This window comes from Aethalodelphis obliquidens, unplaced genomic scaffold, assembly GCF_003676395.1.
Source record: "Aethalodelphis obliquidens isolate GAN/ISIS:26980383/991018 unplaced genomic scaffold, ASM367639v1 scaffold21, whole genome shotgun sequence".
Lineage (NCBI taxonomy): Eukaryota > Metazoa > Chordata > Mammalia > Artiodactyla > Delphinidae > Aethalodelphis > Aethalodelphis obliquidens.
In genome coordinates this window covers 17,683,814-17,710,153 of record NW_020837965.1, presented here as the reverse complement: position 1 = coordinate 17,710,153, position 26,340 = coordinate 17,683,814, and the positions used below count along the sequence as shown (strand labels likewise).

The 26,340-nt window shown below is 37.0% G+C and overlaps 1 protein-coding gene across 3 annotated transcripts in view; it reads right to left on the bottom strand.

Annotated features, from left to right (window-relative positions):
- Window positions 1-26,340, bottom strand: part of UNC79 (unc-79 subunit of NALCN channel complex) — a 249,818-nt gene that overhangs the window by 189,929 nt on the left and 33,549 nt on the right. Inside the window, exons 2-5 of one of the 3 annotated variants that reach the window (XM_027120418.1) lie at window positions 22,873-22,993; window positions 15,752-16,056; window positions 11,705-11,875; window positions 3,227-3,319 (exon numbers count right to left, since the gene is read on the bottom strand). In XM_027120418.1, coding sequence (XP_026976219.1) covers window positions 3,227-3,319; window positions 11,705-11,875; window positions 15,752-16,056; window positions 22,873-22,993 — 690 coding nt within the window. Of the gene's footprint in view, window positions 1-3,226; window positions 3,320-11,704; window positions 11,876-15,751; window positions 16,057-22,872; window positions 23,094-26,340 lie in introns of those variants that run through there. The other 2 variants (XM_027120421.1, XM_027120419.1) reach the window with 2 other exon arrangements.

Here is a 26,340-nt window from a genome sequence, read left to right as displayed (position 1 = left end):
CACTATAAAACTCGTAGAGGAAAACATAGGCAGAACACTCTTTGACATAAATTGCAGCAAGATCTTTTTTGACCCACCTCCTAGAGTAATGAAAATAAAAACAAAAATAAACTAATGGGACCTAATGAAACTTAAAAGCTTTTGCACAGCAAAGGAAACCACAAACAAGACAAAGAGACAACCCTCAGAATGGGAGAAAATATTTGCAAACAAAGCAACTGACAAAGGATTAATCTCCAAAATATACAAGCAGCTCATGCAGCTCAACATCAAAAAAACAAAGAACCCAATCAAAAAATGGGCAGACGACCTAAATAGACATTTCTCCAAAGAAGACATACAGATGGCCAACAAACACATGAAAAGATGCTCAACATCACTAATTATTAGAGAGTGCAAATCAAAACTACAATGAGGTATCACCTCACACCGGTCAGAATGGCCATCATCAAAAAATCTACAAACAATAAATGCTGGAGAGGGCGTGGAGAAAAGGGAACCCTCTTACACTGTTGGTGGGAATGTAAATTGGTACAGACACTATGGAGAAGAGTATGGAGGTTCCTTAAAAAACTAAAAATAGAACTACCATATGACCCAGCAATCCCACTACTGGGCATATACCCAGAGAAAACCATAATTCAAAAAGACACATGCACCCCAACGTTCATAGCAGCACTATTTACAATAGCCAGGTCATGGAAGCAATCTAAATGTCCATCAACAGAGGAACGTATAAAGAAGATGTGGAACATATATACAATGGAATATCACTCAGTCGTAAAAAGGAACAAAACTGGGTGACTTACAGAGACGTGGATGGACCAAGAGAGTGTCACACAGAGTGAAGTAAGTCAGAAAGAGAAAAACAAATATTGTATATTAATACATATATTGTATATTAATACAAATATTGTACATATATGTGGAATCTAGAAAAATGGTATAGATGATCTTAATTACCAAACAGAAATAGAGACACAGACATAGAGAACAAATGGATACCAAGGGGGAAAGGGGTGGGGGTGGGAAGAATTGGGAGATTGGGATTGACTCATATACACTATTGATATTATGTATAAAATAGACAACTGATGGGAACATACTGTATAGAACAGGGAACTTTACTTAATGCACTGTAGTGTTCTAAATGGAGGGGATACATGTATATGTATGGCTGACTCATTTTGTTGTGCAGTAGTAGAAACTAACACAACACTGCAAAGCAACTATACTCCAACGAAAATTTAAAAATAAATAAATAAATAAATTGCTTCCCCTCCCAGAACGCCCCATTTACCTTATCAATCAAAATTCTATCCGTATTTTAAGACCCATTCTTTGCTCAAGTGGCACAAAGCCTTTCCTGATCATTTCAACCCACAGAGTTCTCTTCTCTGATGAATTAATATAGCCTACAGTATTTATTTGGTACTTTTTACATACTACTTTACATTGTAAATTAATGACTTATGTAAACATGCCTAATCTTCCCAATGAGACATGAGCTCCATAGCAAGCATTATATCTTACATTTCAGGGTGGTTTTCACAATGCCTAGCACGGAGCCATGTACACAGGTGTTTTGCAATGAATTCCTGGTGCCTGAGCAAGAACCCTGCTCCATCCTTGATACACAATCAGCTACAAGGACCAGGCTGCCACTTGCTGTCTCCCCTAAAAGTTCAAAGGATAATGATGCCCTACCCGCTTGATCTCAGAGAGTCCCCTGGTGGATAGCACCTCACTTCTTATGTTTCCCCTATCATAAGATTAATTTGGGGTCCCAAATGTCATTCTTAGTATAGAATAGCTAGCTATACACGTTCCCCCATGAACAGATGAAGATACAGATTAAGAAATAACAGAAGTATTTGATCACAGTGGTTTCCCAATGAAACGTTCAACTCCAAGAAGACAATGGCAGATTGCAGAGATCTGTGTTGCTGTTTACTGAGCAGTGCTTATGATGTGTCAAATCACTATGCTAAAGAAGCACTTCACACACACTTAAGTCAATAAATCCTCACAACAACATTTTAAGGTACTACAGGAAGAATTCCCATTTTATAGATGAGGGAACTTGGTCTTAGGGGAGTTAAAGAACTTGCTCAAGGTTAAGCTACCTGGCAATCTGCGCTGAGCTCAGATATGAACCCACATACCCTTAACCTCACGATTCTACCCAACCCGCTCTACTGCTTCCCAACTTCGAAATTAGGACCAAACCCTGATGATGAGACTTTAGTTAACTAACTAGATTCTATGTGAAGGGGTTGTTTTCAGGACATAAAATCTAATAAATATAAATGACATTATGAGGACCCTTTAAGCCAGAGTGAGACACAAGGTATAACTTCCCCCAAAATTTACATTTTAATTAAATGCACATAATAATCATAAGGAATTTCATATTTAAAGGATGACACTCCAGGCTAAGAAGCATTAAGATTTTAAATGAAAAAAATTGTTTTCCTTATGCTGAGTCAAAAACTCAATTATTATTCATTATGTAATTAAGCAGAAGGCTGAAAACAGGGCCACCAAATTTGTTTACTTTCCAAGTGAAAATAAAAACTGAGTTCATATCTTAGCATGTGACTCCAACAGTCAGCCCCCTTTTAGGTCAGTTTCCCAAAGTTCATCTGCAATTACACTGATGAATGGAAATCCAACAGAATATATCAGATTATATCTGTCCCACATTACTAGAAATCAAAGAAACACAGATCAAAATGACATATTACTTTTTATCTGTCCATCTCTATACAAATGTTATAATAACACTCAGTGACAGGTTACAATGTACTTTCACGTATAATTAGTGGGAATGTAACGAACGATTTATGTGCAAGGATATTCATGTGGTGTCAGAGTAGCGAACTCACAAAGTAGTCCTAGTGGTTATCTTTAGTTGTTAGAATTGCAGGTGATTTTTATATTTCTAATTTAATTATTTCTATATATTTATATTCAAGCAATTTCCAGTCAGTGTTCTAAAATTGTGTTCTCAGACATTCTAAAAAGATCAGTAGTCAGCAAGATGACTGCTAATAGCAAGAGGCAAAGGAAATTTATTTCAAGTTGAAAGTCTGTTTTCTAACACATCTCCAGTTTCTATTTACCAAGAGAAGTTCTTCTCACATGAGAATTCCTAGCTTGCTTATTTGATGTCTTATTTAATTATTGGTTCGGAATTACTGAAGCCATCCAAATTTTCACTTACCTGGATTGGATGTGTACTGCATTGCAATCATTAGCATGGATGATGCGGAGAGATTAACGTGGGCAGGAACACCTTCTCTCCTTGAGGAGCCCACTGAAACCAAAATTTTTTTGATTAGACACAATTTATTTATATATATATATATTTATATATTTGTACATTTATATTTAGTTGCTACTTTGCATAGAGCATGAGAGCTGAGAAGAAACTTGAAAAAAAATCAATAGAAGTTTTGCATAAATAAAACCACAAAATTTGTCCTAGCCTACAAACGCCACAGTAGTCATTATCATAGGCACATTTAGGGAGAATCCAAGGAGCACGAGTAATGCCAGAAGGTAATGTAATCGTTTTATCAGAATTGTACTTAAATGTGATCTCTGTTTCCAAGATGTTTATATCTAGGTAGAAAAGAAAGAAAAAACAGAATCCTCCATGTACCCAAATATAAGGCATATTGAAGGTCATCCAAATAAGAAGGTAAAAATAAAACGTTTTTGAACACGACTTGAATGTATTAACTTTAAGAGATGCAGATGAAAGAGTCTACTTTTAATAGGTACCATATGCATTCAGTTATATCAATTTTAAAATTAGTTTCAACTCTCACCTATCACTAAACAATTTTATTCAAACCTTCACATGTAACTTCATCATCAGCATCTTAATCACCATGACAATCACTTTTTTAGTTTTCCAGAGCTTACCATCTTCACATCCACCTGAGTTGTTTGAAATACAGCACTTTTTGAATCTGTGAATAATGCTGTTGCTGGACATTTTATCCTATCCCGCAGTATTCAATCAGAAAGTCAGTTGGTTTCTTCAAAATTCATCTTTTAGCCGTATAATTGTGATCTCCATGTGATAACCACTTACATACTGCTTTTAAGAGACATCTTTAAGTGGCTTGTTTAGGATGACATCCAATACTGTATTAACTTTCTTTCTCTTTCTTTTTTAATAGAGGGTATCAGGTAACCTCTATAAGCATCCAGAACTATCACTGATGGAGGTCATTCGGGGTAATATGTTGTGCCCAGAGTACTTTATTATTCTAAACACAGTAACTGAGAAAGGACTCAAATATAAAATGAATTCCTTTTCTCAGGATAATTGCAGGAATAGCAGAAACCTCTCCTTAGAGCTGGGCTCCTGTAGCGAATTGTCAAGAAAGCATGAACAGAACAGTAAACAGTGACTATGACACCCTCAAAAAGTCAACTCTCAATTTCCAACACATACTGCAGAAGACCATCAACATAGACAACAAGAAAAAAGCAGATAACCCTAAAATCTGCTTTATTTTAAAGTATTAAAGTGCAATGTTTGGGAATAGTATCTCACCTACAACCAACAAGAATAAGGCAACTTATAATAAAACACAGGTATAAAAGAGTCATTAAAGCACTAATAAAAGGTTTGTTGTATAGTAAAGTAGAGAAGACAAAAAAAAATTTAACATGATTCTTCTTTTTAACGTAAAACACTGAGCACCACAATGGACAGTGGCTTTACAATAGTTTTACAGAAATAAACAAACAAATAAAACAGATCTATAATTAAGTTCCATTTACCTGAGTTTGCTTTTATTAGTAACTTACTGCTGGGCTGCTGCTAACCCACTAAGCAGGTGATATTCAGGTACATAAATTAGTTTGGTTATACAATATAAATAAAAATTAGTTATTATACAAAGATGTGAGGATCAGCTCACTGCTCTTAGATGTTAAAGCTGATTAATCAAATACGATTAATCAAGGAAAACAATCTTTGTGCCAAATCCTAAAGAACAAGATTCAGTTTCTCTCAGAGTTTAGACAGGGAGGTGGTTCAAATTCAGCTTCCAGGGCCCCATACCTAGAGAGTCTAACTCAATCAGTTTGGAAGCAGGAAAGCTACATGTTTAATAAGGACATCAAGTGATTCTGACCAAGTGGGCCTTGGAGCTGCATTTGAGAAGTACTACTACAGGAATGAGAACAAGAAAGGAAATACTCAGTAAGGTGTCCAAGTGTAGGAGGAATAATTGCATGCCCTTGTGTTCTTTCTTTAAGGGGGAAAAAAGCAAAAGAAAGTGTACTCTTTGACATACGCAAGGAACAATAATTATATGTATACTATATCCATTCCTTTTGGGACAAGTGTTTTCACCTTTGTTTAAACTCATTTCAAACTTTTAAACTATAAGTGTTTCTAAAAAATGAAAACTACTTATTAAGGTAGGCTGAGAAGCACTGTGCCTGGAGGCCTTTAAAAATGGGAGAGATGGGACTTCCCTGGTGGTCCAGTGGGTGGGACTCCACGCACCCAGTGCAGGGGGCCCGAGTTTGATCCCTGGTTGGGGAACTGGATCCCGCATGCATGCCACAGCTAGGAGTTCGTATGCTGCAACTAAAAGATCCTGTGTGCTGCAGCTAAGACCCGGTACAGCCTAAATAAATAAATAAATAAATATTAAAAAAAAAAAAAAAAGGGAGAGATGCCCAAATGTCTCAGATGATTTAGATGAAGTTCATTTGGAGAACAGGACAAATGGCTCGGTGACCTCTGCATGTCCCCCCTACCCCTACAAATCTACGCTCTCCCTCAAGAATGGTCAGCCACAAAGCCAAGAGTGCTCCGGTGGCTCCAGCCCTCAGAAACTGGCTCCAATATTTCTATAAACAGACAGCGCCTTGCAATTTCATAGCTTTCTAACAGACTGAACAAAATCACCACGATTCTAATTTAATAAACATGCAGAGGCACACATCATTTATTGAATCTTGTTAAAAAGGCACGAGGCAAACAGATGTGCAGCTTGTCCCCATGAGGGTGTCTAAGGTCAAAGCTACACACGATGGAAGGAAGCAGAGAAGTAATAAAAATAAGAAAATTTTACATTTAATGTTGTGCTCAGAAAATACAATTAAGTTTTAAGACCTATTCCCTGATCTTCCTAGCACCACCAAAACAATCATTACCACCATCCCCTCCTTCTATGAACAATAACAATTTCTTAATCTGTTTCTGCATTTTGTAATTCCTAACGTGTTATCATGTATAGCTCTTATATGATTCTCATTAAAAAAAAAAAGTATATGGGAAAAGCCATCTTATAAACGAGAAACCAAATTTTGCATGTGAACACCAACCTAATTATTAGGACTACAGCCTGTCACTTGACTTCACAGCTAATGTGCTAGTCACTTATTTATTCACAGAGTATTTTTCTTTTCAGTATCCAGACATTGTTCTAGACCCTTGAGACACAGCCATAAATAAGATAGGCAAGTCTTTGTCTTTATGAAGCTTAAATGCTAGAGCTGTGCTAGCCAATATAGTAGCCACATGTGGTTAAATTTAAACTAATTAAAAGTAAACTAAATTAAAAACCTCTCTCTCACTAGATACATTTTCAAGTGTTCAGCTGCCACATGTGGCTAGCAGCTATTCTACTGGACAGCACAGAATTTTATATAACATTTCCATCATTGCAGAAAGTTCTGTGGACAGCACTATTCCAGAGGAACAGGCAAACAATACCTGTGAAGAAATACAAAGCAGGGCAAGGGAACACGTAGAGAGCAATGGAAGGTCCTATTTTAGCTTGAGAGTGAGGAAGGGCCTCTGGGAAGACTATGATACTTGAGCTGAGACCTGAAGGGAATGAGGAAGCAAATCATGTGACCATTTGCACAAAGGGCTTTTGACACAGAGGAAAAGCAAAAGCTTGGTGCCTTTATGAAACTGCAGAAAGGCCAATACGGACAGAGCAGAGTGAACATTAGCAGACACAAGTGATGAAGTAGTAAGATAAGCAGGGCCCACATCACAAGGCAGAGGGCCTTGTGGGCCACGGAAGGGTGTTGAATTTGATTTGTAGGAGTGATCGGAGGCTATTACACGTTTTCGAAGAGGCAAGTGACATGATCTGACTCACATGTTTGGAGGATAGCTCTGGCTTTTTGGTGGAGAGCAGGCTGTAGGGGGGCTAAGAGTAGAAGCAGGGAGACCAGCTCAGAAGCTACTGGTCTGGTCCAGATGAGATGAGAGACAGTGGTAAGAAGTGGTCTGAATTGAAATATATTTAAATAAACCCCTCTAGTCTTATACCTTTTTAAGGGGTAAAGGTAAGGGAATCACCTGGGAAGAAGAAAAACATTCTGATGCCAGTTCTACCATATGACAGAACCATTTCCTGTGCTGCCTGGATTAGCAAGTGGCCTCTGTTTGTGTAAGCAGAGGTAACTGTGTTCCATGGGATAGGGTTTGAGCATAAGATACCTGTGCTGTCAGAAGGTCATATCAGTTCAACATAAAGGGAGGACTAAGACACCATGAACCTGAAGTCTATGTAGCATTAAAATATGTGCAGATTGGTAGATTAATAAAAAGTCATAGAGACAGGATTGCCCATCAACACTGCAGAGGTGTTCTGTCAGGTTCTATGAGATCAAAACCTGACATAGCAATTACCGTTGTTATACAACACACTCTAGGGGAAAAAAATCCCAAGCCTCAGCAGATGGTCCATTATTATTTCAAGCAATATTTTAGATGATAAAATTTCAGGACAACATGTGATTTTGAGCAGAATGTTGGAATTAGTTGCAATGGGATTTGACATGTCCGTTATTTGACTGAGTGTTACACATTGATATAACATCAGACAATATTCAAAGGTCATTCCCATATGTTATGTCATGGTCTTCACAACAAACATTGTGATGTAGACAAGTGAGGTTATGATTATTCACAAATTTACAGCTAAAGAAACTAAAGTTTGATAAGGTTGAGAGATTCAGCCTACAATTCAGCCCTTCTGGATTCCTATTCCAAAACATTTCCCACAATTCAATAATAAAGCTCTTAAAGTATAGTAAGATCTACTTTATAAAAACAATCATTAGCTAATAAAACAGATTTTATATATAAAAGATTATTTAAATACCATCAATATCTTGTGTTGGTATTTTACTGTCTTTTTTCTATTATCTTTACTTATTAGTGTTTGGAAGATCAGAGAACATAACACACATCCTCTGTAGTAGCAATAGAACAAAAAAATGATACAGGGCCAATGGTTTGGAAGCAGACCTTCAATTAAATCATACAATTGCTTTTAATTCAATGCAAACATCTAAATGAACCTCTTTTTTTACCTGAGGATGAGTGATTTTTGAGGAAATTTAAGTTGGAAAAGAAACTAGATGAGACTGCCCAGTTCAGGATACCAAGATACCGCTAGAAGGCTCTTTCACTGATTTAATTGTTCAGCTTTACTATTCACTTTAAAATAATGTATCCTACATCACATAATGTTCATTTGGGACCCGCTTTTTCTTTTCTCTGCCAAAATATCGTCTTCCCAACATCCATATTTCAATTTGGTCCACAAATCACAGAACCTTTGTGGAAAAAGAGAGCTTTCCATGGTGAAATGCAAATGACTTTTTCAATTCTTAGTAACTCCTTTAATATATAAACAAAGCCTATTGCACACATGTGGAATAAAAACAAGTGTATCTTAATATACACACAAGGAAAGAGTTAACAAGAAAAGGTTATGTCAAAGGAAATTTTTACAATAAATTGCAGTTTGCTCTGCAGCACCTCAAAGCACAGTACTTGGTTTAATGACAAAAATGACATAAAAGACATAACTGATATACATGCAAGGCTCTTAAACTGAAGGAGCTGCAATACCTCATTAGGTCCACTTGAGAGCTCAGACTTTCATCCTCTAAGTCCTTAATGGTATAATCATTTAACACCTGAAAAACTGTCCATGTATTACATTTGACCTTGTGAATACCACACCAAAGAGATAAAAGCCTTTTTGTCTTAAAGACTTTATCAAGTACTCAGAAAATGCAACATCCTTCATCTCAGGCCTGAAATAAAAATATTCTGGAAGAAGTTAAATGCTTCCCTCTTGTTCTGGTCAGAATTTCTACACACTGAAACAACTTCCAAAAATAAAACCAACATGGGTGCAAACAACAGGCACACATTCTCACATCAATTCAGTTTGACTTGATTAATCTGGAACTCAATTCCCTCCATCTTTGGATCTATGTCCTTTGTATCTACTCTATGAAGGAATAAGTACAAAAGAAATGCCTGAATCGTTTAATAGAATTTGGCTTTAAAGATTAGTACCACAATTTCTTTTCAAAGATTTAAAGATGATACAGACTGGCTACTGTTGAACTACAGGAATAGTGATGAGAAACGAGAAAGTCAGAACTAGGAGACTAAAACCAGAGCAGCAAAATAAATGAACCAGATCAGCGATTGCATTGGAGGAAGATATGTGCCTCTTACGTAAAATAAGATTGATGTTATTTAACCTAGAATTATTAAGACAGAAATAACCTTAGGGATGGAACATTATTTTCTAAACCTCTCCTTTACAGTAAAAAAAAAATGGAGACAGAAATGACTTGTCCCTACCCTTTAAACGAACACCAAGCTACTCCACTAATAAGCACTAAAATTTTCACACAATTTTTGTAAACTCAACTTACTATTTTGTTCTCCTTAGTTGCCAAGTTCACACATTTAAATAAGTAAGGATTCCAATGTGACTACAAGGCATGTTTGGGGGTCTGTTTCTAATTAAGCAGAAATTAATAATCAAGGGTGAAGAAACAAGTTGCCAGCTGTCACATGCTCGTTTGCTCTTTATAACTTCAAGGGCCTAAAATACGCACTACATCTCCCAAAATTATTAACTTATTTCTAAGAAGGAAGGATACAGTGAATTTACACTCATTATTAGAAAGATGCAGCCTCACCTGCTATTCTTAAAAGAAAAAAATTTCTATGCTTAAGTTTAACAGTTAACATACTTATTAAAAAAATACAGGGGTGCTTCCCTGGTGGCGCAGTGGTTGAGAGTCCGCCTGCCGATGCAGGGGACACGGGTTCGTGCCCCGGTCCGGGAAGATCCCACATGCCGTGGAGCGGCTGGGCCCATAAGCCATGGCCGCTGAGCCTGCGCATCTGGAGCCTGCGCTCCGCAACAGGAGAGGCCACAACAGTGAGAGGCCCGCGTACCGCAAAAAAAAAAAAAAAAAAAAAATACAACTATGCAATCCTAAGGCTGTATCCATAAGCAAGTACTTGTCAATAAGGATACACAGAACCAAAAAAGAGAACGATCAAATATTCTATTACTTGAACAGTATAATCAGTCTGCTAATTTTTTAAATAGCTATATAATTTAGGCAGAAGTCAGACTCTTTGTTTAAAAGACATGAAAATTACAATTACATAGCTAAAATTAAACTGAATTGTAAAATAAGTAAATGTGGCTCAAAGGTACATATGTTTACCAACTGTTATTACAAAGCAACAACTTTAGTAAGATCATAAAAGTACATAACATTAAAACAGTGAAAAATGATCTCTAGGAATTGAATGTGACCAACACAGGCATTATTATAGAACAAGAGTTGAGGGAAGGAGAGAAGTAAACTAACACTTATTGAACACTAGGCATTGTGCTAGCACTCTATCAACATTCCAGTTAATCATCTCAATTGTCACAGCGACCTTATGAGGCAGTATTATCATTATTCTCATTTTACAGGTAAGAAACAGAAAGGTTAGGTAACTTGCCTAAGCTCACACAGCTAGTTGGTAGCAGAGCTGTGATTTGAATCTAGATATGTTTGACTCCTAAACCCATAATCTTTTCAGATTATCCACTGAAACGTAAATTAATTAATCACCCATTTCTTTTAAAAAATACTTTAGCAGGACTTTGATCATAAAAAACACAACCCAACTTATTTTTTTCTCTCTGTTATCACATCTGGAAAGCCTGCAGAATGAAGTTTATAAAAGTGAAACAGAATTCATATCGATTCCATAAGAGTACCTTGCACATGAGTTGTAAATTTCAGCTTTTTACAAAGTGTTTTCATAAATTTTGACTCATTTTGTCATCACAACACCCCTGTGAGGGAAAGCTGATGATATCATCATTCTGGAGATGAGGTTTCAACTATGTCAGTCGCCCAACCTCACATCATACGTCAGATTACAGATAGAACTGAGACCACAGGAGATCTACATATCCTGATTCTATCCATTGCTCTTCCCAACACACCCTATTTCTTTCAGATGCAAAAGATAAGAATTACTACATCAAAGGCAGCACTTTGCTCCACCCTTTTTTCTAAAGTAGCCAAAAAATACCATAATTTATATGGAGGAAATACAGACTGTGCCTTGACATGTTCCTTCTTCCTATCCAATAAGATCAAACTATGTGAATACAACAGTTCTAAGGTATAATTGTCTTTTCATTTCTTTGATGTTCACCATACTATTCATGCTGAAATAACTGCATTTAAATCAAAGCACATGTATACAGCAAGTGATTCCATTATAATCTTGAAAATCTGTAGCCTAAACAGCAAAAGCAATTTCCATTCATACAACACATAAAAATAATCTAGTATTAGGTAAGACCGAACTTACATATAGCCATTGGTAGAAAAGATGTGCTGAGATATTCAATAATATCCTTGTGCAGAAACGGAGGAAAGGTAGCTAAAGTTGATATCATCGTGTAGGGCAAAGTACTCAGAATATCATCATTGAGAAAGGGGAGCAAACACGTAGTTGTATAAAATATTGACTGTCCAAGATCTACAAAACAAAATGAAGTAATCAGTCACTGAATATTTTGCCATCTAACAAAAAATGCTAATTTTACATTTTATGAACTGGTTTAAATTATAAGCAACCATCACTCCCTTCCTATCAAGAGTTCTGCAGAGTGCGTACACAGTCTTTGATGAATGATTGCATTAAGAAATATACAGGGCTTCCCTGGTGGCGCAGTGGTTGAGAGTTCGCCTGCCGATGCAGGGGACATGGGTTCGTGCCCCGGTCCGGGAAGATCCCACATGCCGCGGAGCGGCTGGGCCCGTGAGCCATGGCCACTGAGCCTGCGCGTCCGGAGCCTGTGCTCCGCAGCAGGAGAGGCCCACGTACGGCAAAATATATATATATATATATATACAGTTGATTCGTGAACAACACAGGTTTGAACTGTGTGGGTCCACTTACACATGGATTTTTTCAATAAATATAGTATCTGTATCTTCATTTTACAGATCTTTAAATCAACTAAGTGTGGGGAAAAGTTTGTGTTCATTTAGAGATCACAATAAGTGGAACCCAAAGAACTAGGGTTTGAGTCCTGATTCTATCCAAACTGTTTCAGCTCCCTGCCCTTAGGTGAGTCATTTATCAATTCCTTTGTTTTTGAGGCAGAGAGAGCAGCAGAGATTGCAGATTTTCAACTGTATGGGGGCTCAGTGCCCCTAACCCCACAGGTTGCTCGAGGGTCAACCATATCTATGATGTGAGCTTTTCCTCAACACCTTATCCATCTTCAGTAGTACTTGGTATTCATATTACTCCCTGATTTCATAAATTAAAAGCACTTTCCAAGTGATTAACAAATCTTGAAATCCTTCCAGCATTCTTACCTCTGTTACATTTTACACAAGATCACTGTGGCACAGCGATGTTAAATTATTTTCTCACGGGAATTTTTAGAAAAGTCAAGGGCAAGACTGGAAATAAAACCATGCTATTTCTGCTCCATCGACCGAACAATCCTCCTACATCTGGAGTCCTGGGCAATGAAGTAATCTGCGTCTTCCAGCACAGCGGCAGATTCAGCACGCACCCAAGAAAGGAAGCCGTAAACTGATACTGCATGACCCTGCGCACTTAGTTATCAATTATCACAGAAGGACGTGCCACCTAATAATAATCTTTCTATCAACATTTTTAAGTGATAGGAACAGTACCTACCTCACTTCATTAGAAGGATTGTTAGGAGGTTTAAATGAGAAAAACGTAAAGTGCTTAACATAGCACCTAATGTGTGCTCCACAAATATTAGATATTATTATGAATATTAATATTGTTATTACTATTACCTGCACAAGGAGTAAAAATAGAGGACATTCAAAAACTCATAACGATTTAGCTTTAGAATGCATGTAAACCAAATCCCATTACACTGAATATATATTTTGATGTCTCTGGATCTCCTGATATACAGGTCATCAGCCAAGACTTGACAATGAAGACTTTTTCTCATTTTCACGTCCATTATAAAAGAAAATTATTAGACTTGTTTGTCTTGTAGCAGATGCACCTTCTTTGTGCTATTTTGATGCCTAATGTTAATTCTGATTATCATTAGAATTAATATGCCACCTCAACAAGCATATCAACTGACTGCAGAGAGGATGTGGCCACACTGTCCACTGGGGAGTGAGGGTCAGTCAACCTTGGGCTCAAATTGATAAAATCGAACATTCACAAGTGTATTCCTAAGAACGGACTGAGCCTGTGCACATAAGACACCTCAGCTGCCTTTTAGCCTAGTTACAGAATATTGGCACTGAAAGGAACCGGAAGCCCCCCTGGAATATTTTTCAGATGAGGAGACTGAGGCCCAGAGAAGGGAAGTGATTGCCCAAGATCACCTGAGAGTTAGTAGCTGAACTGCAACAAAAATGCAGCTCTGGGGCTTCCCTGGTGGCGCAGTGGTTGAGTCCACCTGTTGATGCAGGGGACATGGGTTTGTGCCCCGGTCCGGGAAGATCCCACATGCCACAGAGCGGCTGGGCCCGTGAGCCATGGCCGCTGAGGCTGCGCGTCCGGAGCCTGTGCTCCGCAACGGGAGAGGCCACAACAGTGAGAGGCCTGCGTACCGCAAGAAAAAAAAAAATGCAGCTCTGCTGGGTACAGTGCAAGTGCAGTGGTTCTCAAACTTGGTGTACAGAAGAATCACCCAGAGAGCTAGTTAAAAATTCAGATCCTCAGGACCCACCCCTCAGTCATTCTTATTTAGAAGTTCCAGCTTGGGAACCAGAATTCCACGTTCCGAACTCCCTCCCTCGGAAAGTCTGATGTCATTCAGATCAAAACAGGGTTGTATTGGTTTTTAACCTCTAAGGGATGGTCTAGTGAGTTTTTCCTATCTTCTAAGATCTGTTATGCAGAACACAGCCTATAGATAACAGTAAAGAGGAAGGTCACAAAATAGCTGTGGGTAAAAGAGCAAAAATACAAATAATCCCCCCTGAAATTGTCACAATTTACACATTAACTGCAGTTAAATGGGCTGTGAGATACCAAAGTGAATGCTTTTATCTTAATCAAGGGGCCCTAACTCAGTGGCCCATCCCAAGACCAGGCAGGTAGTCACAAAGGAAGAGCACTGACAAGTTCACCACCATGGCAAGCTCCGGGAATATTACATTCAAAGAGTCATCTCCTTTAAGTTCTGAGCTGGGATAGGATCACAATAAAAGTGACTAGACTCAAACAGCTACAAAATTGTACAATAAGCAAACTCACAAGTTTCTACATTTTTTTATATTTACTGTTATACAGAATTGTAAATATAAGAAAAAACAAATTAATAATCATTATTTCATCATTCTTATAAAAGAAGATTTCTCTTTTAAGTTCAGAACACATCTTACTAAATAAACCATTAAGCATTCTCTTAGGAAAGTTAGCCATAATTAAAAGACAAAATAACCTCCACCACCCACCCATTTCTGAAATTCCAATTTTTTGGACAGTGAAACTTTGGTTATCATACCTCCATGGACCAAATTATCAGTGCTTTAAAGTTAAGACAACTGGTGTATTAAAAGCTCATTTGCTGCAAAAGTCATTTTTCTTACTGTATGATTTTTCATTTGATTCTCCCAAATATAATATTGAATACTTAAGCAGTAGATATTATTGTGCTCCTTTTTATGGGTTAGAAGAATTTGGTAAGCATGCAAGATAATGAAATTTACTAAAGACACACAGTAGAAAGAGGAAGAGTTAAGAAAAGAAGCATGCTCTTAGGCTTCTGTCCTAAAGCACCACTAAGACTGTGTAGTGTATACCATACACGGCATGCATATACTATATATGGCATATAGCACCACTATACACTGTACCACTTGGTCAACACTTTCTAATAACTATTGATTGTTTGTTAAATTTGGAAGAGTTCTTAGAGATTTCTTATTATCTAACCTCCTGGGTTTAAAGACAGGAAAAATGAGTCCTGGAGAGATTCTGTGATTTGCTCCCAAAAATCACAGAATTAGTCAGTGGATATGACGTGCCCTTTAAGCTCCACCTCATACATTTTCTTCAGGGCAAGTTTTTAAAACTTAATCCCCAAATCGTAATTTCAACCAGAGTCTCCCTGATAAGCAGATCAGGGGAGAATAGGTAAGTTCCTTTTATAGTCTTCCTCCTTTCTCAAGCCCATTCCCCCCACCCATGGGGGGACCCACATGGGTAACATCCCTCTGGCCATAAAACAGCAAAAAATGATAACAAGGGAAACACCATAATTAAGTTTCAGTGTAAGAAAGGTTTTAGCCACACAAAGACCTTTCAAGCAATTTATTATAATAACAACAACAGTCTCTAGCATCTATAAACATACATGTACATTTTCAAAAGTTTTGATTAAATGCTCACCATGTTGGCCATGCTGTAGTAAAGGAACTAGATCCAGAAGAGTCACCAAAGTCACGTAGAGGCCTTGATAGTCCAAAGAAGGGTAGTCTGACAAGTGAGCATCACGACTTTGCAGGCCACGTTCAGAGGGAGCATCTCGCAGGACGCTGTAAAGGAGGGAGCGAGTAACAGTAGGGTTGATGGAACTGACCTGCGGTCTTAGAGATGGGGTGAGTGGGAATGGCACAGGAAAAAGACACATGGTCATGGGCACTGTCAAATTGGAGGCATCTTGGTTTTCCTTCTTCCCTGTGCGGGACAAAATGCTGTTGGGGGGACAAAGAAAAAAAAGAGACAACAAAGACACAAAGAACAGCACATTACATTGAAATGACACTCTAAAACAAATAATAAAACACCAGATACATCCCACATGAGATGCAATTGCCACACCAGCAGCATCTACAAATCTAGTACGGGTCGCAGAGCTTCATGCGCAGAGATACCAATAACGTAAGGCTTATTTTGTGGAAGTTGCATTGCATCTCATGTGTTATCTGGCTAGTAAGGAGCAAAAATATAAAAATGCATGTTTCAGTGCCAAACCCATGTTTTACAGTTTATTGATTCGATGAAGGCGAGGTTTCCGGAAAGGAAGAATGATGGCTTTGTCTAATGAGTTAGAGCTTTCACTGCTAATTAAAAGGAGCTTTCAAAGCAAAGGAAGTTTTCAGCAAGACTGTCTTAATCAGGTAAAGAAAAACTTGCAAAATATAGGTATGGCACTTGCAGAAACATGTTTTAGCAAAGAATAAACATGTGTGTTTATTAAGAGAGTCTTAAAAATCACATGTTTATTGCATCAAAATAATGTCTATATGTATATTATGATACTGTTTCATGACATTCTGTCAGTATCATTTGAGATAATGAAGTTTAAACAGGCATATGAATTTAGAAATAATACATATTTCTAAAATGTTAGCTAAACTACATTGGAAAAGCTATAAAATAATATAGAGTAGATGGTCCATAGCATATGTTTGTGAACTAATGATAATGGTTATTTATGTGTGTTTTTTAAATTTTGCATGTTGGGGAGGAAACATTTTATTTTATGAATACAAACAGAGATTTATTAAATAGTTACCTTCAAAATTCTAAAGACTAAGCAAGCAGTATCTGTCATATAGCTGCACGTCATACAATAAGATCTCATATATATATTACTGCTGCTACTTACGTTATTATTCAACAAAACTCACTAAAAACTAAAGGAAAGATAATTTACAAAGTTAAAAAAGTTTTAATGGAAGTAAAAAGAAATTCTTAAAAATAAATTGGCTTTCTTTTAGCACTAATTTTTAAATAAAAACCTTTTAGTAAAAGCAATAAAGCAGAAAAGTTGCTAATTTAAAAATAGAAGAAATGACTGCTTAGCCAAATGTTTAGTTTTTTTTAATTAGGTTATACTATTTAATCATTAAGACATTATAATGGTAATATCTATACATTATACTGGTAATATCTGCTGCACTTACAAAGTGCTTTGATATAGTACACTTCGATGTTAATCAAAATAGATAACAATTTATAAATGTTTCATTACATAGAAATAATCTTATCTTACACTTATTCTATGTGCATCAAACATTACTAAGTTCTTAGTTAATGATATTACATTTACAATTTTACAGTGGTGTGAAGAACTGGTTAGTGTCAAGCATGCTCGCTATTTCAAATTTACATTTATTTTTATTTACTCTTAGTGCAAAATATGTTACAATGTAAGAAAAATGACTACATGCTTTTTATTTGCCATGTGCCTAATTTACCTCGATTTCCTTTGTCTTCTGTTACCCAATGTCCAGGGAAAAACAATTAATAATAAAAATAACTTCAGAATAGTTATATAATACTTCTTAGCAATAAATAACTTAAGATTTAGTGTAACTTTTTTATTTTTAAAGGGATTTAATTTACCTTTTTTGTGTGTGATGTATTTAACTTTGTAAGCTTATACTTTACAATGGGATAATATCAACATTCCAGTTACCCCTGCCTGCCTACATCTATTATAAATACCATCAGATTTTCCATCAGACTTTATACTTTCCTCATATAACTCAATTACTCCTAAAAGTACCCCCTTTAAATGTTATATTCTTGATAAACCCACTCACCAAAAATCTGTTTTAAACCTGTAGGATTTTATCCCACTGAAAATTCCCTTAAAATCACAATGGATGTAAGTCAGAAATATTATTTCCCAAACTTCAGTCCTAAATTAGCCTACTACCAACATCCTTCTAAAATTGCAACATGTGGCTCTTATAGAAGTGGCATGGAAAAACAATACTTTGCCTTAGAGAATAAAATTAGTTGTAGAGCATACATTAATGCTTTTCTCTAAATTAAGTACATTGCTCTCATCAAACTTTTCCTTGGTGGGGGAAATATAGCACATTATTCTTTTCAAATACACAGTAGTATTTTTCCAAAGTTTGATATAATTTAACAAACATTAGTGAAATCAACTTTGGAGGCTCTACATTGGTATTTTTCCCTTCCTGTATATGCAGGGTTTCCAAATGATAGCAGCACCAACTTCATATACGTAGGGAAGAAAAAACGTCAGCACTGAAACAGTAAACTTCTTTCTCACTGCTTTTAGATTTAATAAGTAGGTGAGGTTGAGAAAAAATGGCTGAAGATGAATAATCCATGAAACCAGTTTTAAATTACCATTCATGTTTCAATGTAAGGAAATGTTTTCATTTGTGCAAAAACTTAAGAAGGGCTCATGAATAAATGTACAATGCATTGTGATTTCATGATGTTTTGTGAAGTTTATTCATTAAAAAAAGGAAACTTATTTCCCCAACCAAAATGTCTAACTTGGGAATGATAAAACCATCTTCCCCATCTGAGATTCTTTCCCAGAGGTCTGTACACCCAACCAAAAAGAATATTAAGAATGCCCTGCTCAGAAGAGTCTGACCCAGCAGACAACTCTTCACCTTTCCTCTTCACTCCTGAGATCCTCTTTACCAAGCATTTACTTCCAACATCAAGAGAAACCAAGAGAAGAGGAACACTGTGGGTGTGGGGAAAGATGAGGAGTCGCCCTGAGGTATCTATAGCACAGAAAATTAATACGTCATATAAACTTTCTATAAGATTATGAACTTTGCCATTTGAATTAGATCTATGCACTTCATAAAATTTACTTGATTATGCTGTGCGCTAAAGCTACTCTGTGGACAATAAATCAGTCATTTGAAGGTCTGTATTTTGTTCCTAAGCCATTAGAAATTAGAATTCAATTAAGATTATCGAATTGAAACTAGAATCCCTTTTAAAAACATATTAAACATTTACTAAAGAGTTAGCAGCAAGTAGCTTTCCCCAAACTCAATGACTTTTTTAAAAAGATTGTATGTGCTAGCAGTTCGAATGGCACCAGAAGAGTGATCTGGGGGAAGGAATTCCAAAAGAATGTTTGAAATAGGAAGACTAGAAGAAAGCCTTTAAATGTTCTCCCAGATAAAAGGCAAGATCCCTATAGAAGACCTTAGATGTTTAAAATATGGTCCAAGAATGCTTCTAATATAAAATGGACAGATTCCTCTGCAGCCATGAGGGGAGATTAAACTAGATGATCTGCATAGTCACTTTTAATGCTAAAAGCAAACAAAAAACTAAACTCTGAAGTTGTGTATAAACTGTGTGTCCATTGCCACACTTAGATCCCTACGAAGTTGAAATGAGGACACCTCAGCACTCATACAAAATCTTACCCAGGACCCTCGGTCACTGCTAGATTAAGTAAATGCTCTAGAAGAGTTCTTGTGATGGATGGAATTTGGACTCAAGTCAATTCAATTCAACAAATACTTACTGATCCCCTTCTAAGGACAGAACATTGCTCTAGACTCAAGGTCTAGCAAGCTGAGTAACACAGAGGACTTGCCTTATGCTCACCTAGAGTTTGGGGAACCTCCATGAACTCTGAGTCCAACAATAAACTAAGTGGACCTATGTGGACTGTTCAACTGCTGATATAGTCAATTATGGTCTCTATATTTCTCTGCAAATAATCTCTCCTCTCCTATGGATTAAATTAATTGAAGTTAAACACCTAGCCTAATCTCTGCCTTTGAAAATATGTACAAACCTCTACTGAAATCAGAGAGAATTACGTGCATGCATGAATACCAAAGGACTATTACTCTAAAAATGCAATTGTGACTTAAATGATGCTGTTGGAACTTCAAGTTGCATATTTTAACCAAAATAATTTTAACTTCATTGAGAATACCCAAAGAGAAAGACAGAGGGTTACTCTGTGAGAATTTAATGCTTTCTTGTTTCTTTCCAAGAACCTGAATTCTGAAAGCAAGAAGTGCTTCTGAATGTATATAATAAATTATATAAAATGCAAAGGAAACCATCTTGTTTGTAAGTAGAAAGCATTACTGTCAAAGAATCTTGGACACCAAATACTTAGACCATCTTATTTGTCTTGAACTTTCTAACAGCATAAGTAAGATGAAGAATTATAAATATGATTATAACGGATGTATAAACCAACAGTGAGAATGATGAAAATGACCATAACTTGGTCTAATACACAGGACAATAGTTGTAAGTTCTGCATTACTGGAATTTATAGGAAAGTAAACAAAAGAGATGAAAACTTTTTTAAAACTGAGGTAGGCAAAGAGAAGAAAGAAAATGCATTGGGTTCAGCTCAAGAGTTGAACCTGTGAGTATTAAAGTCCAACCAGGGACTTGTTACATTCCTCAGTGTCTTCTTTCTTCCTCCCACTTGATGTGTGTGTGTCCTATAGGCTGTCAACTCTGCTCTGACCTACTAGCCACAACGAATTGCTGAGTGGGAGATAGCGCTAAAACATCTGGGAATTGAAACACTGTCCACATCACCTCAGGTATAGCTCAATTTAACTTTCAAAAGGATGGGGACTTCTCTGGCGGTACAGGGGTTAAGACTCCAGGCTCCCACTGCAGGGGGCATGGGTTCAATCCCTAGTCAGGGAACTAAGATCCCACAAGCCAGGCAGCACGGCCAAAAAATGCAGCGCGGCCAAAAAATAAAGATGGTAAATCTTTGCACCAAGCACTTCCTTTCCTCCCTAGATCTCAAAGAGAGCCAAAATTATACTCTATGGACTCATAATGGATGCCAGCATTCCCAAAGGCCAAACCAAGTTTTTACTAAGAGAAGTGCCCCTGGATTATGATAAGCGCCCCTGGATTACGATAAGCAGCAGTAGTAAGGAGAAGCAGCGTAGCCTAACTGTTCAGAGCGTGTGCTGTGGATTAGGACTCCCAGGGTCGAATTCTGGTTCCAACGCTCACCAGATACGTAACTTTGAGCAATTTAACCACTCTGGGCTTTAATTTCATTATATATAAAATGGGTATAATAGTATACTTATTTAATAGAATTAATATGAGGGGTTAAATGAGATGACACATGTAAACTGCTTAGAAAAGTGCTTGACATATCATTTCTATTATGTATTATAATATAATATTGCTATGATAATAATAGCTATTAGTTAGTACTACCATTTGTTGTGGCTGTTGATATTGTCTCCCTTTGAAAATAGACTCAATTGCATAGAGTCTTTCCCAACAGCACCTGAATAAACTACTTTAACACTAGTTTTACCATTAAAATGCTGGCACCCATGATCATATTCTAATGATTCACTGCTCAAGAAAATGGAATCCTCATGTCTTGCAAACATGACTTCAATATCCCAAATTTCTTAATTTTTTGGCACCATGACTAAGACCTTAGCAGCAAGTTTCAAACTGCCAACTAGAATGTCACAGTTTCTTTGCAAATGGAATTCGGAATTTGCTTCCTACTGAAAAGTGTCTCTCACTTAGAGAGCTTTCAGAATTTGTGATAAAGGAAAGTGTTTCCCGTTGAGAACCCTGACCTCAAAGACAAAAGGAGAATTCAAGAGGACAGAATCCGGATGCCTTGGTGCCTTACCGGATTATTACTGTGAAAACTGAGCTAATTATTCCACTGCCATTGGAAAAGAGAAATGTCCTATAGCAAGGTCCTAAACTTACTATGTAAGTATGAAATCTACGAATCTGATCAACAGAATCCCTTTAACATAGAACAAGGACACTAAGGGTTCTAAAGAAGAAGAGACATTCCAAAGAATAAGAACACAGAGATAGTGGCACTGAAGACTAGGAGCTGACTTGATCTAGTGAGGCTTCTTTCTACAAGGCATTCAGTCCGCCCAGGGCAAAGCCTTAGACTGCTGGGAACTCCAGTGCCACTACAGTCGTTCTGAGCTGGTGTTCTTTCCCTAATGCCTATCTTACAAAACTTTTGCTGTTATATAGCTGAAAGAAACGTGTTTCTAAAATCAGATTTGGAGTGAGGAGATCAGGATAATGGAGGAGACCAAGCCTTAGAATTTAATGGAAAGTGAAGTGTGCTCTCACCCCTTCGATGTTATTTCCCCGACAATTGAGTCTTTACCTGAAAGGCTCACCTTTGTCTGCCTGTTTTTCCTAATGAGAACTCTGAGGCAGATGGGTCCTCCCTGTCTCTACCTTATAGTCAAAGCAGACAGTATAAAAGGGTGGCCATGGTTTTGTTTGTTATCCTCCATATCGATTGTAAAGCATATTGAACACTTGAAGTGTTACATGGATTAAAAATAATTGTTATTATCATAAATTATGCTTCGAGAAACAGGAAATACTACTGATGAACTTAAAATGCTTCGTAATTCTGATTTTCTTTAAGACCATAAGTGTTTCCTGTTCTTAATTTTAAGCAAATGTAGGTTCTCCTTTTAATTCCACTCTATATTAGTGCCAAACATATAACTTTTATCACTATATAGATCTCTTGAAAAGGCGTTCAACTGAGGAAAGCAGGCAGTAGCCATTTTTATCAGTTAGGCCTCTGATCTCATCTGCTATATACACCCAGAAAACTTGAGTCCAGACTCTTCTGGCAGAGCACTAGAAAACATAAGGCCCTTCAAGACTTTCAGTTCGATAAAAATTTAGGTCCCAATCAATTTAGTAGAACTACCTAATAATTCTTTCAAAGGACAGGATATTTTAAAGCTTACCTTAACAAGGTCTGAGAAAAGTATTTCAGGGTGTTTGCAATATCTGTTCCTGAAGGTACAGGATAAATGTTGTGGAGAACTCGGTTATGATATTCCTGTAAGTACCGGATCTTGGAAGCAACTAGATAAAAGCAAAAAAAAAAAAAAAGAAAAAAAAAGAATCATCTTATAATATTTATTAGGCATACAGTTATTTTTTTTAATGATCAGATACAGGAAGTTAATCAGTATTTTAAGGAAAATATGTACATTTTTACTGGAATTCCATGATGGAAACAATTATAAAAGGCCTTTAATTTACTTATAATTGTATTCCACACACAAAATTAGCTATAGTTATCTGGCTTAATATCCTAGTCACAAATTAGCCGTTACTTTTTATCACTAAGAAAGGCAGTACTCCAAATCATCCTATAATCACCCCCAAGTTAACTTATTATTAGCAAAATAATAATAGATATATATCTCTGCCACCAGAGAATTATATTTAATAGTGCTTAACTAAAACTGGAGAAAACTCAAAAGGTCTTTCAACAACACTAAAACTCCTGAGACATAGGGAATCCGTTGCATAATAGCAACAATCAAAACCAGATTTTTAACGCAATAAGGGATCATAAAGTGTGTTTAGTGAATGTTTGAACTGTGAGAATTGTTAAAGTAGATTAACTTGGTGAGTGTTAAGTAAGAATGCAATGACTGTGTGGTAACAAATTACAAAAAATGAATGTCACATTTTTCTTCCAAGTAATTTCATAAATTAGGAGACTTCCTAATAGCTTTCTGAGCTTGGCTGCCCAGATCTTCTCAAGATTCAGGAGGGACTAAATAGGCTTATTTACCCTCCTAGACCTACCTGGAGTCACCAGCATTGTCCACATTCCTGACCTGACCTTTGACCTGGCAGCAGTGAATGGCCCAGTTCTAGTCATTCCTCTTTGCAAATCCCAAGGGGCCATGATGATCAACGTCTCTCAGGTCTCCTCTTCCACAGAGCTCTCAACACTGTCCATTTGTCCTTTCAATCTTTAAGGCTACCAAAGGAGCCTTTTTAGGTGGTATGGCTCACTGTCAGCAGTTAACAGAAGACATATCAAGTCCTGGAGAAGCACGGCCTTGCTGTTCCCAACAGCCCATGGAAACAAGCTCCTGGATACACTCTAACTGAAATGCTGGCTTAAGCAACTTGAAGAAAGTCAAAATGCTTTTGATAGGCATGGGATGTAGAATCACAGAATGATGAGACAGCAGAACTAGAAGGACCTTAGTTAGAGACCTTTGCCCATAACCATTTCATTTTAAAGGTGGGGAAAATGAGGCACATAGGTAGTCAACGGCCGAGCTAGACTAGAACTTATGAACCCTGACTCCCATCCAGTGCTCTTTCCACTATGATATACTCTAGAACACCATCTGAAATGAAGTCAGTATGCAGACAGATAGTGGGTGTTCACTGCATGACATCAAAGCAGTTTTCAGCTGTTATTAGGTTAATTATAGATTCTAAATCTCAAGTATACCATTTATCAGATTTGCCTTTTTTCCCTCCTACTATCTGCACTGCTTCCATAATATGGTTAGCATTTTCCACACAAATAAGTCTACATTGTAGATAATAACTATATAACTTGAGTTTACATAGCACATCACCTCTGAAGAAAGCAACAAGTTTAAATCCATTGTCTCAATTAACCCCAATAAGTGTTTGGTTGTAAATAATTTTTTTCCTGAGATGATAAAAATTTAGGTAAAAGTAGATGATAGTTGAAAATGTTTCAGTTACATAATCGGCAAAAATCCATTTTCTTCTCCATGTTTTTGATCTGCCATTCATCATCTTTTTTAAAATTACATTACAGGGAACCCCTATATTAATACATAGTTCTGAGATCCAAGAATTTGAGATATGTGCTAGGCCAGCATACACTTTCTGCATACCCGCCATCACAATAATGCTTTGTTACTGTGACTTTTCTCAAGCTTTAACATTCAGCAGGTTTCTGTCGAGTATTTCAGGAATACCATTAATCATTCTACCACCTTAAAAAGGTGTTGATAGTGTAGGTTTTGGACAATAAGCTCAAATGAGGAGAAAAGTCATAGATCCCCCAACTCAATGCTTGCTCGTGATTCAAGAACTACAAAACTGTCACTACACAAAGACAGTGAGCATTCGAAAACGTGAAATGAACAAATGTGCTTTTTACAGTTCCTTTCATTAAAAGGCAGCAAAGACTCCTTTCAATGGGTATCCAAACATTCAAGGGAAAGCACAGAGTCACTCCCTTCTTTGAGATCTTTTACCATTTTACAAATGTTACAATGTATTGCCTTTGTTTACTTACCTGTTTATTTTTCTTTACCAGGTTGTAAATTTCTTGAAGGCAAAAACTATACCTTATTCATGTCTCTATCCCAAGCCTAACACACTGCCTGGCACTTAACAGCAGGCACTCAATACATTTGCAGGATAAATGAACACATGAATTATTAATTTAATAATAGCACTATCACTTCGGGGTTTTTTGCATATATACCTGTCTCCCACACTAGATTGTGGACTCTTTTTATCCCTAGTGCCAGACATCTAGTAGGTGTTCAATAAATAATTGATGAGTGAAGATGGGGAAAAAAGGAAGAAAGAAAGGGGGAGAGAAAGAAGAACAAAAATAGTGGTGAGTAATCATTAAAAACAATTTTTTTTTTATAGAACCGGCTGGAAAACTGTTCAAGCTAATTTGTTCATTGGTGAATGCAACAAAATCCTAGCAGTCACTGATTTATCTAACTTTCCTGTTTTCAACTATTTAAGAACAGCCAGAAAGGTCCCTGACATACAGTAATTTGTAATTGTGCTGAGGATGTGAATGAAATTCATTTACATTTCAACTTTGCATACAAGAGATGGTTGTTTGAGCACACAGCAACCTCGTGGCAGCAGAGGGTTCATATGTAATAATTTACTCCACCCATACGCCTAAATATTGCTGCAGAAACTCAGATAACTGGGTTGACTGGATGTAAACAAATCGTCTCCAATCTCACCTGACCCTAAAGTTACATTTCTCTACTAAGCTCCTTCTTCTACCCTCTTCAGTCACTGTTTCATCTTTCTCCACACTTTTCAAGACTACCCCTACGGCCAGTTTTTTTCCCTTATACTTTAAGAAAACAGAAGCCATCTGCTATAGACTGAATTTTGTCCCCCAAAATTCACATGTTGAAGTCCTAATCTCAAAATGTGACTGTATTTGGAGATCAGGCCTTTAAAGAGGCGATTAAGTTAAAATGAGGCCCTTAGAATGGGCCCTCATCCAGGCTGACTGGTGTCTTTAAAACAAGAGGAGATTACAGCCCAGGAGAGACACCAGAGATGTATGTGCACAGAGAAAGGGCCATATGAGGACACAGTAAAAAGTCAGCCATCTGCAAGCCAAGGAGACAGTCCTCAGGAGAAATCAAATCTGC